General features: G+C 36.0%; 1 protein-coding gene across 1 annotated transcript in view; it reads right to left on the bottom strand.

Moving 5' to 3' along the window:
- Positions 1-19,067, bottom strand: part of LOC136034428 (protein LSM14 homolog car-1-like) — a 45,282-nt gene that overhangs the window by 11,705 nt on the left and 14,510 nt on the right. The window contains exons 3-5 of the mRNA XM_065715603.1: positions 13,316-13,583; positions 5,464-5,620; positions 2,072-2,372 (exon numbers count right to left, since the gene is read on the bottom strand). Coding sequence (XP_065571675.1) covers positions 2,072-2,372; positions 5,464-5,620; positions 13,316-13,583 — 726 coding nt within the window. The remainder of the gene's footprint in view (positions 1-2,071; positions 2,373-5,463; positions 5,621-13,315; positions 13,584-19,067) is intronic.

A 19,067-nucleotide genomic window follows, 5' to 3' on the forward strand; every position in this document is an offset into this window, starting at 1 on the left:
AGAAGAGGTTTTCTTGAAGTCTTTGGCTTTGACGCATGAACCGACCCATAAACACAACCCATTCAACCAATATTTACCGCCATATACGAGTGCTTGACACACGAACCACGCAGCAACTACTATTATCATACTCTCCATAGGGATTAAGATTCTTCGATGTTATTACGGATCACACTTGACATTACACTCTTCTAAGTCTTGGGTCATAGGAGGTCATAGGAGGAGTCTTGGGTCATAGGAGGAGTCTTGGATCATAGGAGTCTTGGGTCGTAGGAGGTCATAGGAGGAGTCTTGGGTCATAGGAGTCTTGGGTCATAGGAGGTCATAGGAGGAGTCTTGGGTCATAGGAGTGCTTGACACACGAGCCACGCTGCAAATACTATTATCATACTCTCCATAGGAATTAAGATTTCCGATATTATTACGGATCACCTCTTCGAAGTCTTGGGTCATCGGCAAGAGGTCTCAAATTGTGTTCTTATTTACGGTATAAGGTCTGACCATTACACATACATATATGTGTTGCAATTCTCACTACTTTTCACATATGGGCAGAATCTTTACCATAATGGGAAGATTTGTTCAACTGATAACTGACCTGAGAGAAACTCAGCTCCTTTTAGAGACAGATTCTTTCATTATTTCTTGCCCTAAACCAAAGATTTTCCCTTTAGGTTCCCTTTGTCTTATGCTGCCAGTACACATACTACCCTGGTCTTTTTAATTAATATAATTCTCATGTAAGAAGAGTATTGTCAACGATTGTCACCTTAGTATCTAACTTCAGTATATAAGAGGCAATGTTTGTCAAAGAAGTTAATGTTATTCCATTAATTTACGATCGATTGTCAAATTAAATTACTTTCATCGTCATAGGCATCATTTCTACAAAGAAATAAACATAATATCTGTATTTCGAAGTCAAAGATTTTTTTTGTATCTTAAAAATGAGTAAAAATCGGTATCTTGAAAATTAATTTTTAATGAATATGATCTCCAACTACCGTTAGTGGTAGCATTAGGCGCCAAATTTGAAGAAAAAGAAACGTGGGTGATGAAAAAACCTGGCTAAACTTGGATCAACTGTTGCTACATGGGATATCAATAAAGCAGGTAGGCTTTTTTTTATTATTTTATAGACCAATTATACTGCATAATTTATTTATTTGATGAATGATAATAGTCTGTGGCGGATTTATGCCTGGGCAGGGGGGGAGGGTCTGATATCTGACATTATTCTATATTTTTTCACTCCTATTAAGTCTATTCCTTTTCAGCGGTGTTGTTCTTCGACAACCTTCTTCCATGCTACCATCTTGATAATCACGCAATCGAAAGTGTCTCAACTCTTTAATTCCAGCTTTAAATCTTGTGGCTATAGTTCATGGTGGAGGAGGTAGGTTTATGTATAAATAATTCAGAAATTTTTATTTGTTTTAGCTCCAGTTCTCAGAAATAGGAAATCAGAACAAAGTGCAAGAAAAACAGACTAAGGAATTATTCCGAACCAAACACGTGCAGAATTTTTTTTCAGTGGACTCTAGAGGATTTCAAAAACAGACAATGCATAGACAAATCATAAAGAATATAAGAGGAATTATAATGAAATTATAAAAAACAGATTTTCTTGGGATGAATGTTAAGGTACTAAAGCCCCCTCCCCCGCACAAAACCGAAAAAAAACTAACGGCAGATAATGAGCTAATTATCTTTGTCTAAAAATTAAAAAATGCAAAAAAAAAGAAAAACTGAATTTTAATTCCCCTGCAGGGCCTTATCAAGTGTTTTTTTCGGGAGGGGGGATTAACACAAAAAAACCTCAAGGAACATATAAAAAATTTGTTTATATCCATTTTTGTTACGTTTTTACGAGTCAGACACACATTTCGGGAAGGGGCCTAACCCCCCTGGATACGGTCTTGTTCCTTGAATAGTTTACTGTTCTTCGTTTTATACCGTAAATTTTCGCTACTCATTTTTTTTTTTTTTTTTTTTTTTTTTTTTTTTTTTTTTTTTTTTTTTTTTTACAATTTTAAAATTAATCTTTTTTTAAAGTGGTGAAGGCCAATACCGTTGTCTTCCCAAGCTGTTGAAGCATTTTCTCGAAATCCTTATTGGCACGTTCAAAATCGAAGTCCTGATCAAACTTGAGTTTCGTTGGGCCACTGGGTTTAGGCGTTGCGCCTACATTTTGAGGGCTGTCTCTCATTTGATCTCGGTATCCTCCACGATTTCTGGCCTCGTAACCTCCCCTGGAATCGTAGCCTCCTCTGCCACCACCATAGCCTCTTCCCCGGTACCCACCTCGCCTATCTTCATAATCTCTCTGGTAGTAATTTCGGTTATATCCATCGTAGTATCCTCTGGTTGGCCTACAAAAAAAAATGCTGTAAAATAATTACAATAATGATCATTGTAATATATAATAATAATTACTATTATAACAATTTACCAGGAAAGATGAATGTAAAGCAAAAAATGTAGGAACTGAAACACATACCATATATGCAACCCTAGGAACACAAAAAATATTTTTTTTGGTGCGTTTCAACTTCAAAGATATAGCAATTATTGTATCCACTAATCGCGTGTCAACATGTCTGAGTTATTTTTCAGGTAGAAAGAGTCCAAAACACCCGAAGAACTTATCTTCAGGAGAGCCTCCATCCATTCAAATACTAGCCATCGGAGACGAGACGCAATGGGTAACCTCAGGGCTTTAGAACTTCCTATTAAGACACCAAAGCCTTGGGAAACGATGGATCAGTGACATGAGGTCCTATTCTTTAAAATTGGCCTTTTTACCTGAGTTATTATTATCATTAGGATTACGTCCAGGATTTTATTCAAGGGGGGGAAAGGGGGAACAATCCCTCCAAAAATCTTCTAGAGCCGTTATTTAGCCAAACAATGCCATTTTTTTTCAATTTTATACTTTGAAGGGAGAGGGGGGGGGGGGGAGAAACACACAATTTCCTGGGTCCTTAAGAGCATATAGCCAAAATTTACTTTTTCCATTCAACTAACACACGGTCACAAGGACGTCAGAAGATTTATTGCAAAGAGAAATAGAGTACACCCACTATGTTAAAATTAATCCAGCAAGTAACAATTGAAACACAGAAACATACCTTAAGTCAGAGTAAGGGCAACACATATAACAAAAAAGGGCACTAAAGGAGTTGCTTGCTTCCCGGAAAAAGGATTCTACAAACGATCCGGTCCAGGGTTTTAGATCAAGATGGAAAGTATGGTTAATTAATATTTTCCCACGATATACACTTGCAAACACGGCATCTTAACATCTTATTGAACAAAAATGAAATTAATCAGCCAAAAACAAATGAAAAAGAAGATCAGAGATTCCACGGTAAAACAAATCAAATGTTTCAACACCAGAACCCAACACTTGAATATTTCCTAAATCTTTCTTGTCTTACCCAAATATATTTCACTCTTCTTCCAACACACTACACAAGGAATTCTTACGAAGAGATGCAAACATAGGACTGGGAGTTGGGGCTAAACATCATTTTAACCATTTTGAGCTATGACAGTCTCTGACTGGGTTTTAAGGAATGGGTGGCTGCCACCTAAAATATGGAGGACACAACACTTAAATATCTCCTGAATCCCTTTGTCTACCCCAAATATGTCTTCCTCACTCAAAGACAAAGCACAAGGAACTCTTAAGAAGAGATGAAAACATGGGACTAGGACTTGAGCTAACTACCAGTTTGATAATAGCTTTCAGAATCGGGAGTCTTGATAGTTTCTGAGTGGGATTTAAAGGTTGGGAGGCTGCTGTTTTAAACATGGCATCTATTTTTTATACTCTCATATAAATGCAAGAAATTGCAAGTATTTAGTGTTCTTTCCTAAGCAGCATAGCTTTAAAGTCTGTATCATGGCTTCAGAAATAGTTGCAGCCTAGTAAAGACAAGTCACAGCCCATAATAACCAAAGTATTAAGTTTTTTTTTTAACTTACTAGTGTGAAAAATTGCCTATTGAAGCTGATTCAAGAAGGGCAACCATAATTTTAGTTTATGTCAACGATTAAAGTTTAGAAAATAAAAAAAAAATTATGGAAATTTAGAAACATAGTCTACAAATACTTAAAAATGGTGTCGGATCGAAATAAAAATGAGAACACTTAATGTATTCTTTTTTTCTTCACTGGGGCACTGGAACAACATAGGGAGCTGTTTAAGGACTCATTATATGGAATACTTAGCAAATGATAAATATTGATTATCAGTTGGTTTAAATACCACTTCAATCAGATAACTCCAGGAGCTAGTGTCTTTCAGACGTCAGTAGTCTATTATTAACGGCTAATAAAAAACAACTACAACTACAAAAGTTTTTACCTTGGATCTTGAATATCCATTAAAAGGAGAGAAACATTTAATATTTTGCGATATAGGATGTTTTGACATACTTTATATAATAATTAGAGAATAATAATTAGACATACTTAAATTAAGAGGAAGACTGGTGCTACGAAATTATTGAGACATTTGTTCATACGGTCTTAAGCATTCGGTTTATGACAACTTATACTTACTGACGACACGACTGCCTATCCATGGACTATTCTTTGCGGTTGAATGTGTATGGCTTAGGCCTCGTCCAAGTACTTATCTATCTTAATTACTAAACGAAAATATAACAGTTCAAAATAGGGATGAAACCTTTTAGTCGAGAGTGAAACAAATATAAAATTTTAACTGAATATTTTGAACACATATACAGTGTTCATCATCAGAAGTAAAACTAAAAGACATCAATAAAAACAACAAAATTTATACCCAGTAAACTAATTACATATAGTTTATTGCTTTTATTTTTTTCAATGCAACAGCGGAAGCAAATCTCCTTGACCTTTTCGGTTCCGGTTCATTAGATTTATCTGACATATCAGGTGAACAGAGGTCATAGCTCTTAGGTGAAATGAGATTTACTTTATTTGACCTCAGTAAATTATCATAAATTGAATTCAATCCAAATTCACCTGCATCTCTTGTTTATGAAATTATTCTTGAATAATTTTTTTTTTTTTTAATTTCGATGGTTTCCCTGTTGTTTTGATTGTTATATGTGTCCAAAATATTCAGTTAAAATTATATATTTGCTTCACTGTCGATTAAAAGGTTTCATCCCTAATTCGAACTGTTATATTTTTGTCATGGAAAGGCAGTGTGGTCTTCGAAGTTATTTAATTACTAAAGTAGGAAAACAGTTTTCCTTTCTCTTTCTACTTGTTTTTGTTCGATTGTGTGTTTGTGCTGTTGCATTGATGATTTCTTTCTTCACTAAAAATAGACTCAAATTGGTAAAGAATCAAGATTTTGAGAAGCTTTTTCGTCTTAAATTCATTCTCTTATGTCAATAACACTGAAGTCATAAGAAAAACCCAAGGAAGGCCACAATCTACTTTTATTGAATGGAAAACAACTACCTTCTGTAATCGTCCCTCCTTAAACCATTCGAAACTCCTCTTGAGATCGCTTCTTCACCTTTACTATCGGACTCGCTTGCTTTACGACTCCCAACTTCTGGCTCTGACGGAGGCAGTGGCGTTGAGGCTTGAGACTTGGATGCTCCCGGTGCTGCGGCTACAAGAAAATAATCAGGTCAATCAGATAAAAAGAATAAGTTGCCTTTCATTGGCAACCCTTGAATACTCCCTGTTTTGTAGTTACAAAAATAAAATTAGATCATTAGAATAAAAAGAAAATGAGCGGCCTGTTATTAGCCGATAAATGGGAGTATGGATGCCCCTGACATCTGAAATCTGTTCTAAGGAGCTCATTAGGGGAAAAACTGAAGGCTTGTGACTAAGGCCGTACCGAAGAAACAATTTCAAGGGGGGGTAAAGCACGCTGGGGTAAGGCCTGGTGGGTATGGTCCTCCCCCGGAACATTTTCAAAAAAAGTGTCAAACGACTCTTAAGAGTTTATAGATAAAAAAAACAACAACTATGGTTTGACTCGAGAATTTTGAATACAAAATAAGAGGATTTTTGAGGCATCAGACCTTTTTTCTAGCATTAACATATCATACATGAAACCTTTGAGGATAATAATTTAAAAGTTGAAACCTTATTACCTTTTAATTAAAAGTACGGAAAGATTTTTGCTTGTAAACGGGTTGACTGTGAAAATACATAAACAACAAAAATAGACTCAAATAGTTTAATACAAAACGTAATTGTATCTTTAGATTATGGTACAACAATACTATAAAATCTAAACGACAAAATCCCTTCTTATGTTCTTTTTGCAATCGAATTCATTCATCACTTCGTCTGTTGAGATTTTATGGCTACTGTGAACACACATGAGAGCCAGTCCACTTAGTTTTCCTTTTCCACACCCGTTTCTCAGGTATGTCTTCAATCGTCTAAGAGTAGAGAATGTCCTCTCAACAGTTGCAAGAGTCACTGGCAAAAAAGCAAATATTATCAGTAGCTTGAATATGTTAGGGAAAAGTTCCCCATTGCATTCACCCTCTATGGCGCAAGAAGGCTTGTCCTGCTTCATTTTTTTCCCAAAACAATTTTCACAACAAGTACTCCCCAGATACTAGCTCTAGATCAACCATATTTTCATACAGTTACAAAGATTCAACATCTATTGTTTCAGTTGGCAAGGTTGGTATAAGGCACCGAAGTGTTCCTATAAGATCTTTGTGGCCGCCGAATCAGCATTTCAGCTGATCTATAAGATCGTCTAGGATCGGGATTGCCACCGAAATTCTAAAACAACTTTCCGGGTCTTTAGTTGAGTAGTTACTTCTGTGGCGTAGGTGAGGAGCGAGTGTTGGTAAATGGATTTCCACACCAATATCACTCATTAAGGTTTGTGCTGTTTTGAAAATATTGAAAACACGACGTCGATTGTTCTTCAGATGTTTTCAAAGTTGCCAACAATATTTTCAATGTGGTCAACTACAGACTTTAGGCCATAATGAGGGGACTGAAGCACTTTGCAGACATATATTGTGGCTGAGAATATGTTAGCCAATAAACAAAGACACACTACAAATTCACTAGCAAGCATGGATTTACGACGATACTTTAGAAGATGTCACAATATCCGGAATTTCACAAAAACTTTCTGGAGTTTCATAAAGATCTTTTTAAACTTTAGCAAACTGCTGTGATTCTCCACCCATCTGGTTTCCCACATGGCTGTTAAAGTTGTCTAGGAAAGTTCAATTTTATGGAGGATTGCAATACAGCTGTCCTCTTTGGAAATGCTTTTAAAAAGTTTGTGACTGCTTTTACGGTTCCAATACTGTTTCTAGCACATGGGACACTGCAGGAGTGGCATAATGCCAAATTCAAAAAATGGGAACTACAATGGAAATATAGTGCTTTAGGAAAACGTTTTTTTACTATTGCCCGGACTCCTTTGAAAGAGCCCTTCATGGCAAAGGCTCCCTCCTACCCTTGACCTATCACGTTCGTCATCTCTACATCCAAGTCTTTTAGAGTTGAAAGAATTGCGTTTGCCAGCACTTCTCCCGTCGTGTCGCCAACTTTAACAAAACATAAAAATTATTCCTTGCAAATAAAAAATTAGGTCTTTCTGATTTAGTGCAACTAACTAGGTCAATTCATTTTGAACTTTAGGGCTCATATACAATGCATTCAAGTTAGTTTTTTCTCTGTGGCTTACTAAATTTTGATCTCCGCACTTGAGTCTCATCCTTAAAAGCGCACGAAAATTACCGTCATTTAAAGAAGGTTCTTCATCATTTACTGATATTTATCCATGGCGATTCGTGCCTCTCAATGCTAACTCTTGCCGGCCACTGAGTTTTATTGTGTCTACAATTGATGAAAGTTTTTTTTCTGTTATCTTCCACTTTTTTCTTTCTACTTGAATGCATAATATTCCTTATACCAGAGTTTAAGTCACTTTTTGTTTTCAAAAAGTTGTTACCAATCAGTGTGCAATATTTGTAGTAGGTATGCAACTTATAGTTATTTATATTTCACTCAAAGAGAAATTACAAACCGGGACACCGGGACACGAATGATAGGGGCACAATGTAATTTCTCTTTGAGTGTCCCGGTCGTCATACTGGAAAATCTTTCGTTGAAGAAATTATTCTTTATCATAATCTCAGGGATGAACTGAATGCATAGGGATTGAATGCATAATATTCCTTATACCAGAGTTTAAGTCACTTTTTGTTTTCAAAAAGTTGTTTACAATCAGTGTGCAATATTTGTGGTAGGTATGCGACTCGTGGTTTTGAAACAATTTCAGAGCGTCCTTCCATTTTGTAAATGGATCTTTCACAAGGGATTTTAATGTTTTATTATATCCTTTGCCTACACATTCTTCAGAGAATAAAACACAATATTTACAAAAAGCCCCATCACTTTGAGTATATACCAGCCAAGGGAAAGGAGCCAACCACTGTCTTTGAAAACGAAGATTCCTTTTTCCACTTGCAGCAAACTGGAATGTATTTTCTGGAACTCAAGGAGATATCAAAAGGATTATATTTAAGGTGTTTATCCAAATTAGAGTTTATATATCTACCAATATCCAAGGGATGTAGATGAAACTTTTCATTTTCCGCGTTTTCGTCAACTTTAGTCTCTTGATGTGGTGCAGGGGTTGAGCCCGATGTTGATGCAGTGTCATGAACACTAATATCAAGTATATTTCTTTTTTGAGTTTTCAGAAATAAAGTTCCAAAGTGAAGATTGTCCTTGGGTAGGTCGCTTCGCGATCTTCTTCTTATCCCCCCAAAAACTTCTTCTTATCCCCCCCCCAAAAAAAAAACTTCTTCTTATCCCCCCCCCCAAAAAAAAACTTCTTCTTACCCCCCCCCCCCCAAAAAAAAACTTCTTCTTATCCCCCCCCCAAAAAGAGAATAATATTAGAGACTAGAATAACTCCAAAGCCTACTACATATATTTAAATAAATGCGGTTTGCAGCTACCTAACGCTGACGCAAGGGAGCGTATTTCCAAACATGTATTTTCAAAATCATAGTAATCGCCCTTTTTAGAGATCAAGCTAAAGCATTATGACCTATCGTAAGTACGTAAGAAAACATCGGTACTTGTATGTTATACGTCCGACCTTTTTCTTATCGATTTTTTCATTATTTATTTTTTTGAAAGAAGGACTCTACAAGGAAGGATCCGCACGTTACACTGTCAACAATAAAATGAACTTCGTTAACCCAGACACTGGCGCACATACACAAACAGTCGAGAGGTTGTGGGGATAGGCGAAATGGAGGAAGAAGAACGGCCTCAATGTGTATTCAGGCCTTCAGAATCGATGTATTTTTGATAGCTTGATTTGAAACATCCTTAATGTTTATTATTTCTGAATTGCGAGCCGCTAACTTCAGAATCAAATCGCCTGTCTTGACTTCGCCCGTCTTGACGGATTGACCAATCAATCAGGACAAGGGTGGCTAACGACACCCAAAAAATTCATCGCACTTACCAGCCTTTTATTTCAGCAACTTAACCACCTATCGGTATAAGATTTTTTTGTTAAAAAACCTCTAACTAGACCCAACAAAATAACAAAAAGAACAAACTAAATCGGACCAATGGGTCCGGAGTTATTAATTTATAAAGCATACAGAACCATGATCGTATCTTACCTTGTATGTGTTGTCTTCAGAGTCAGAGAACTTGTGTGTAGCTAACTAGCACTAGGTACAGAGGATTCAAACTAATGAACAAACGCAAACGAAACAAACAAACTGAGCAGTGAAACAGAGTCACCGAATCAACTAACGCCCAACCGGCTCAACTGATATCAATAAATCACAGACAAAATCACGAGGGCTTTGCTTTGATGGACGGAGACAGGAAAGCAGTATCGGCAGAAATTTTAACAAAAATTACACTACTCTTTGAAAAATAAACACACCAAAAAAAAGCAGAACCTTTGAAAACCATGGCTGCCCATACGATCAGTTGCACAGTCAAGTGCTAAAATTGCACAAACTTGCGTGTTTAACAACAATTTTCGGTGTTACAATAAAAAAAAAAAAAAAACAAACAAATTTGCGCGTGTCGTGGCTTGCGTCGCGACACACACATGGCCCGCTAGGTGTAGCTGGATTAGGTTTAGGTCAATTTTTTATTCTTATTTTTTCTGCTCCATGTCTACTTCTGAAGAAGCCAAATCCTGAACCTTTACGCCATGCGCGGAAAAACACTGCAAGGCCAGGCGGAACTTAGCAGCACATGTTGTATTCCGATGATGAACACTAGGCTTCATTAAGTGGGCAGCCACTCGAGCTACCTCTGTTTAAATTTAGTTATTCATTTCTGGTCAAAAGCTGGTTCACGATACCAAATAACACCCACCTGAAAAAATAGGGCATAGTCTAGCTCTATATCTCAGAATTAGGGGGGCATACTGGATGCGACTCTGAACTCCCAATAATTAGAAACTTTCTAAGAAGTTAAATTTTTTTTAAAGTGTTCAGTTCGGATAAGAAATCTTCCGACAAGTTGCCAAATTTAGGGATACTGACCACTGGCGAAAATACAAGAATATAATGATCACAAAAAAAAAAACAAAATATTCATCTAACTCGCCCCCAGGGTTAAGCTAGGTTCAATGCAGTTGAGTTGGACGGGGGTTGATTTGAATGAGGTCTAAGTTGCATGCTCTGGATTAGTTTTTGCATAAGTACTATTCCTATGAAATGCAGGATAAGTGACGCCATATATAAATGAGCGACACAACCATTTCAAAGGGGAAAAAAACTTGAAATTGCGTGAATTAAAAAAGCACACTTTCAAGGATACATGAATGAGAAATGTTTATAGTAGAATAATCATTTTTATTTGTCTAGCTGTCTACAATCGTTTCAGCTAGCAAGTAACACGATAAGTTTTTGTTACATCTTACAAGTTACATATAGCGAGATTCGAGCTAGTTAGACAAGCCGGATAAGGGATGCTCGGACACAGTCTTAAAGTCACAAAACGCATTCACATTCTTAAAGTCACAAAAAATTCACAAAACGTATCAAAAATTTCTTCTTATACAGTTTTGTTAGTTTTTTACAAGTCGGGCAAAAATTTCATGAGGGAAGGGGGACCCGGCAATATTGTTATTGGATACGGCCTTGATTACTAGCCATTTTCCAAGCAAACAATTTCTTCTTTTACCTTTTTCTATTCTATATTGTTGGAAGCTATATTTTAGGCCTCGCATGACGTTGATAGAATTTGTGTTATCGTGCCATTAGTATGTGAAAAATCGTAAGCTGGCACTACTGTCATCAAGAAAAATCACCCACACCATCTAACGTATTGCAGGTTTTTTTTTTTTTTTTTTTTTTTTTTTTTTTTTTTTTTTAAGCCCGAAACTGCACCGTAAGTGGATTTCTACATTTTATATCTCATCTCAGGGATTAAACATAATTTTTAAAAATTTCACGTTTCTAGTATGATTTTTTTTTGGGGATACGGCTGACTCATGGGGAGTTTTCGGTCATGGGAGTTGGCACTTTTGAACCACTCTCAGTAGTAAAAAAATATTCTTCAAAAATTTGTTGTTTCTAGCTTGAATAATTTAGCGTCGGACATTGCAAGTAAAACCTTCATCATCACCAGGAGCTGTTGAGCATGCCTGTTATTTATGGAACAAGCAAATAGATATCTTCGAAGACAACACTACCTTTCATGACGAAAATATAACAGTTTAAAATAGGAATGAAACCTTTTAATCGACACTGAACAGATATAAAAATTTTTAACTGGATATTTCGAACACATATACAGTGTTCATCATAAGCAGTAAAACTAAAAGACATCAATAAAAACAAACAAAATTTATACCCAATAAACTAATTACGTATAGTTTATTGCTCTTATTTTTTTTCAATGCAACAGCGGAAGCAAATCTCCTTGACCTATTCGGTTCCAGTTCATCAGATTTATCTGACATATCAGGTGGATAGAGGTCATAGCTCTTAGGTGAAATGAGATTTAATTTATTTGACCTCAGTAAATTAACATAAATTGAATTCAATTCAAATCCACCTGTATCTCTGTTTATGAAATTATTCTTGAATATTTTTTTTTCTAATTTCGATCGTTTCCCTGAAAATTTGCTTTAAACCTTGGTCCCTAGAAATCAAAGAAAGATTTTCAATCAAAATGAATGATTTGGATAATTATAGGTATGTTCCGATAGAGCCGACGTGAAATCTTCAGGTTTGGAATTTTGCTTTAAGGACGATGAAATAAAATTATGATGTTGTAGTAATCTCACTTTTAAATTCTGGTTAGTGCGTCCCACATAAGAGCTTCCACAAGTACATGGCATTTTATAAACCCCACTTTGTTTAGTTTTACTACTGATGATGAAAATGCACTGCATATGTGTTCGAAATATCCAGTTAAAAATTTTATATCTGTTCACTGTCGATTAAAAGGTTTCATCCCTATTTTGAACTGTTATATTTTCGGGACAAGCAAGATTACTTATACTGGAGTAACATATACTTAGTTAACATAGAAAAAGCAGGGTTAGCAAAATATCCCCGATGTCATTTTTTTAATTAGCTACGGTCTACTTTTATTGAAGCAGGTGGTGTGAGCTAATCATATATTGTTAAATATGAAAACTACATTAACTAACAGAACTATAGACAATCAAATAAATATAGACGATCATTTTTTGTAATACAAGTCAGATTACACCTAGGAAAGTTCAGAATAGGGGGATAAACAACTTTCATAATGCTCAAACACCAGGACGCATTCCCTTAAGTCCCCTTTATATACTCCCTTGCTTTCCTCACGTAAAATCAGAGACAACCACGACAATTAACAACATTATTCATTCAGCACTAAAAATTAGCCTTTCTGTCACCAACAACATTTTTATCCTTTACAATTTTCCTGAAGTAGAGAATCATGACCCTTTTTCCACTAATTTCTTTATCCTTTACCATATGCCCGATGAAGAACTTCATAACTGATAAAAAGCTCCTTTTAAGAAGTGTGTTATGTTCCTCACGTGAAATTTGAGGAAAAAAACAATTGTATTTTTCCCAGAATTTTTTTTTGCCCTTTATCATATTCCTGATGTCAAACTTCAGTGCTGATAGCCAAAAATTATCCTTTTCCCAAAGAATTTTTCCCTCTGGCATTTTCCGGACATATAACTTCATAGCTGATATGCCAATCTCTAATCAAATAAAATTTAAACAAACAGGTTTTCATAGCAAGTTATTACTAACAAGGAATGAATTTGTCATTTAAAAAAACCAACTGTTATACATATATATTTCCTTACCAAGATCTTCTTCACTGGGTCCATCTGGATGAGGTGGAGGTCCAACTGGTCCTAAATCAGTGCCAATACCGCTAAAGGTTATTGTTGACTGCCCAATTGAAGGTACAGGCAATGGTGGCATCATATTCTGACCAGGACCCACTCCAGGGGCAAATGGACCACTATAGCCAGGATAGGAATGAACCATCATAGGTCCAGGACGAATATGTGGCGGCATAACACCTGGATGATGAAGACCACTAGGAGGAAATCCAGTTGGTACAGAGGACTAAAAACAGGAAACATTTATATCTTAGACATTTATAAGCAATATTTTTCCGTTTATATTTAATGCACATCCTTAACCATTTATTGTGTGTTGGGTCTACTGTTCATTCCCACGGTAAAAGGGGTGGGGTTGATTTCTATACACCTAGAGGCATTTGTTCCCATTCATGTTTTCTTTTTTTTTTAAATAGAACACATTTAAAAGTGACTTAAACATTATTGATGGGCCCCACTTATTTAGGATTAAATAATGAAAAAAAGTTTTTTTTTCAACTGCAAGTAAGGAGCAACATTAAAACTTAAACGAACAGAAATTATTACGTGTATGAAGGGGGTTGCCTCCTCCTCGACACCTCGCTCTTTATGCTAAAGTATTTTAGTACTTTCGAAAAAAGCTTCGTGTTGTTCAAATTACAGGGAGAAAATTTAAAGTTTAACGTAAAGAGCGAGGTGTTGAGGAGCCAACCTACTTCATATCCATAATAATTTATGTTCGTTTTAAGTTTTAATGTTGCTCCTTACTTTCTTTGTTTAATTTCTTACTGTTTTTCAAATAATCCCAGGAAATCTAGCCCCACCTCCACGGAGAAACACCCTTCCCACGGATATATCTTCTAGACTTTTCTATCACGGTGAAAATTTGCCCAGGGTAATTAGCCTTAACAACTCCAAGTGTAAAATTGAGACAGAAAAGAGAAAGCAAGAAATATAACAAGAATTTTGTATAGGAATTCTGGCAAATTCCTCCAGTGTATAATTTTCTCTCACAAGTTCACAACCTGGAAACCTCCCTTCCCATGAAAAGTTTCCCGTAAAAAAAGCAGAAAATTCGTCTTCTCATACTAAAATGTATGTATGCTTTTCAAAAACAAATACTATTTGTAAATAAAATACAATTTTTATAACTAAAAGACCTTTCCCCTGAGGCTAGGGGGGGGGGGGGCGCTCATGTTACATCCAAAGGTATAGTTAATGGGCCTTTCAACTATGATGAACAAAATGGCTACCTCAAAATTATAATCGGACGATTTTGGGGAAAAGGGTGGGGGAGCGGGCCAAGTTGCCTTTCAATCTTTTTGGTCTCTTTAAAAGGGCACTAGAGCTTTTAATTTCCGTTCGAATGAGCTCTCTCACGATATTCTAGGACCACTGGGTCGACACAATTACCACCCAAAAAAAAAAGAAAAGAAAAAAAAAATCACATTTTTTTAGATAGAAGCTTGAAACCTTTACAACAGGGTTCTCTGATGTGCTCAATATGATGGTGTGATTTTCATTATGAGTCTATTACTATTATGGGCTGTCTCCCCCTTTTTCAAAAATAAGGAAACTTTTCTCAGGCTCGTAACTTTTTATAGGTTACGATCATATCTACAATCATGCTTTCTCAGGTGGTAAAGTCTGAATTTTTTCAGGTAAAATATTTGGACAGCATGAAGTTAGAAAACAATTCTTACTACATAATATGTAGAATAGTTCTACCTAACACAATAGGCATACAGACCCGCTATGCTTTACTCCCCCCCCCCAATGTGCAAATATAAAGCCCAAAGTTGTTTCTAAAGTATTACATTTTTATCTTACTTCGGTATATTGCATTAGGATTGAGCGTCAGAGAAACAAATTAGAAAAACATTAGATAGGGTGTTTATCATAAAAGTGCCTATACAATCATCAATTTTACGTATCTTTGGATTGAAAGGTATAATCAAAATCTACTCATTGCTTGTGCTCGGAATGTACCACTGTCACACATCACCCCTTCCACTGCCCCTAAATATACACATCGATCTGTTTATTTCTTTTTTACAAGAAAAGATAACAATAAACTCACATTAGCCCATTTTAATTAATGGACAGTGACCCTTTCATAATCATAATATTTCCAATGTTCATGAGAAGTAAATGTTTTTATCACTGAATACTTACATAGATCCACCAGTCATAAGCCTTAAAAGGGACATTTTTTTTCAACGTAGAGCTTGTTCTTAAGGGGATGTGGTACTTAAAAGACTTGCCCTATCTCGTCCATTACAAACGTTTTTAGTTGGTGTGGTCAAACTATTTAGAATTACTTTGTCAGCCTTGATATAACTTATAGAACTTAGATAATAGATTTAAATGAATAAGAAAAAACTAAAAGCCGACTCCAATTCTCCCAGATATCTTAGAAAAACCATTTGATTTCTTTCAATTTGGGCGTGATATATTGGTATTCAGTTTTGATGAGACTTGTATGATCAGGAAGTATGAATTCTGTTTTTTTCTATTAATCGGACCAGAATTGTCAAGTTTAAGTAAAGGAAAGGTCAGTCCCTAAAAATATTTTTAGCCTACCTGCTCGAAGAATAATGAAAATCAGTTCAAAGGAATTATCATTTGACTGACCTCAGCGCTTTGGGAATTTCTGTGCTGTCACACGCCTTGAATGACAGATTAGCCGAGATAGGTAGCTACATTACACGTGTCTTACAGAAGCAATTGAATAATAAAACAAGCAAGTTTTTTTTAACTGAAAGTAAGGAGCAACATTGAAACTTAAAACGAACAGAAATTATTCTGTATATGAAAGAGGCTGTCCCTTTTTCAACGCCTCCCTCTTTACGCTAAAGTGTGACTCTTTGTCACAACTCTACTTTTGGAAACAATTTAAAAACTTCAGCGTTAAGAGCGAAGCGTTTAGGAGGGGAAAGCCCCGTTCATATTCAGAATAATTTCTATTCGTTTTAAGTTTTAATGTCAATCCTTACTTTCAGTTATAATTTTTTTTATTTCATTTCTGAACGTTTTTCAACCAATGCAGGTTCGACTTTGGCTTACCGTACATTAAAAATTAAAACAAACTTTGCATATTGATTTTGACAGGTTTATCCCAGATATGAAGAACTGCCACCTCCTCAACACCTCGCTCTTTACGCTAAAGCTGTTAGCACTTTCAATAAAGCTTCCTATTCAAATTAAACTGCCCCCGTGCTTCAATTTTAGTAAAACGACCAAACTTTAGTGTAAAGAGTAAGGTATTGAGGAGGGGGGCAGCTTTTCTTCTTTGGAATAATTTCTGTTCTTTTTTTCCAAATAATACCAGTAATTCTGGCTCACCCTCTATGAAATATACCCCTCCACCTCAAGGAGAAACTCCTCCGTGGAAATTTCCTCGTGGAGTGCACCTCCCAATCAAATTCCCTCCAGACAGTTCCATCCTCGCTGGTAATCCCCGTCTCTGTAAAATTGCTTGTGGACGATTCACCCTGAAAAATTCTCCTTAGCATTCTTTCATTCGAACAAGACTTTAATCTATAATCCGTTTCTCGATCACTCCAGGAATCTCTCCTACCCTGGAAAGTATTTCCCAGAAAAGAAAACACACGGAAAAAGCCCCTGGATAATTCCCCCGAAACATCTCCACATAGAAATTTGGCAAAGAGAATATAAGTCAATTAAAAAGAATTTCGTATAGTAATTCTGTCAAAACCCCTTAGTGTAACATTTCTCCTGGAATATTCAGCCCCAGAGCTTTCCCTCCACTAGGAAGATTCTCCCCATAGAGATCTACCCCAAGCCCCCCCCCCAAAAGACTGGCACTAAACTTCCCAATAACAAATACTATAGTAAACAATGGGCGAATTTCATAACCTACAGCCCTCTCCCTACGAACTGAGGGGGGTTCACTTTCACCAAAAGACATAGTTGTTTGATCTTACAACTATACTCATTAAAATTGCTATCTCAAAATTTTGATCAGATTATTTTGGGATATGGGCGTGGGACGAGGCCCAGTTACCCTCCAATGTTTTTGGTCACCTAAAAAAGGGACTAGAGCTTTTAATTTCCGTTCTAATGAGCCCTCTCCCGATATTCCAGGATCACTGGACTGATACGATCACCACCGAAGAAAAGATAAAGAAACGCGCATCCTTGATCTTTGTTCTGGCAAAAAATACAAAATTCCACATTTTTGCAGATAGGAGTTTGAAACATCTTTTCACTGAATCTGATGATGTGATTTCCATTAAGATTATGTAACTTTAAGATGTGTTTCTCCCTTTTATTGAAAATAAGGCAAATTTTCTCACGCTCATTGTTGGGTAAGACTAAACTTAATCAGCATAATTTTTTTTTAATACATCTATCAATATCAAAATTTCGTTTTTAGAGTTTTGGTTACTATTAAGCCGGGTCACTCCTTACTTACAGTTTGTTACTGCGAACTGTTTGATTATGTCGAAGTTAGTTCATAGTTAGGCGTCGTATATTTGTTTTCTTTTACATTTTTTTTGCTTAGTATTAAGCCAAATTTGGGAAGTGGAAAACAATTTCTTGTGGTATTGTGCACTGTGAATAGCCCCATCAAAATTTAAATTACGACCCACGAGTAGAAATTGGATTCGATTTATTGAACTCAAATGGATACTATTCTTTGATTATGACAGTCATTTACATCTGTTATTAGTTGAATTACTAAGTTGTTACTTGGTAACAACTTAAATTCTAAGATAGCTGAAGCGCTAAATATGGGCAGAAAAAGAAACAAAAGAGGGCTCAACTTAGAGAGTGGTCAAGCCCACTGTGATGATCTGAAGAAGAAATATATTTCCCAGGGAAGACCGGTCCTACCAAACCATTTGCGTATTGTCCCTGCGTCACCAAGTCTAAGGACTGAGAAGCTAGCTGAAAACTGCATCTACTGAGAGTGATAATGAAAATCGTTCTGATTTTCAAAGAGCATGGGAAACTATAAGAGTGGAAACTTCGGCGATTTAACATGAAAAGATAGGAGTTGAAAACTACTAGCGCCAGACGCACCGTAGTGGCTGGCAAAATCATTAAAATGTCTTTAAACAAGTAGGAAAATTCAAGCCGAACTGGATAATAGGTAAAGGCCTAACCAAAATAGTATTGAAAACTCATAGTTACCCATGCTATTTGGACCTGATCTGTATATTTATATCACTAAAATATATTAAAATATATTAATATCACTAAATATATCACTATAGCGTAGTATTATTACTAGGCCTAGGTTTGATGAGCGCCAATCTTGGCTAATTAATCAGACTTAAAAAATGCCAAATTTCGCCAGTTGCTAGATGGCGATTTTTTTTTTAATACTAGCGCCAATTTCCACTCTTATGAGTTACCAATACTCTTTGATCAGAACATCAGCTAGAAACCTGGATTGCAAGGAGCTGAGGCGTTCTTGCTGGCTTGTGGATATTCCATATCTCTAAAAGATCCAATACATGTATGTTTATGGTCTAGCTTTCGGGCTTCCCGACAGGCAAACAAAAAGTGTTGAATAAGGAATTTTGTCGGATTAGATGAAACTGAAACTCCTATTTGTAAATACTCATTATATTGTAAATTCACAATCGAAAAATCAATTTAAACTTACAAATTGAATAGCCAGGTTTAAACTTGGATTTACTTTAAATTTAAAACATCTTGCCTCTCTAATAGAGGTAAAATTCTAATTTATGAGCCCTTT

Source organism: Artemia franciscana, chromosome 13, assembly GCF_032884065.1.
Source record: "Artemia franciscana chromosome 13, ASM3288406v1, whole genome shotgun sequence".
NCBI lineage: Eukaryota > Metazoa > Arthropoda > Branchiopoda > Anostraca > Artemiidae > Artemia > Artemia franciscana.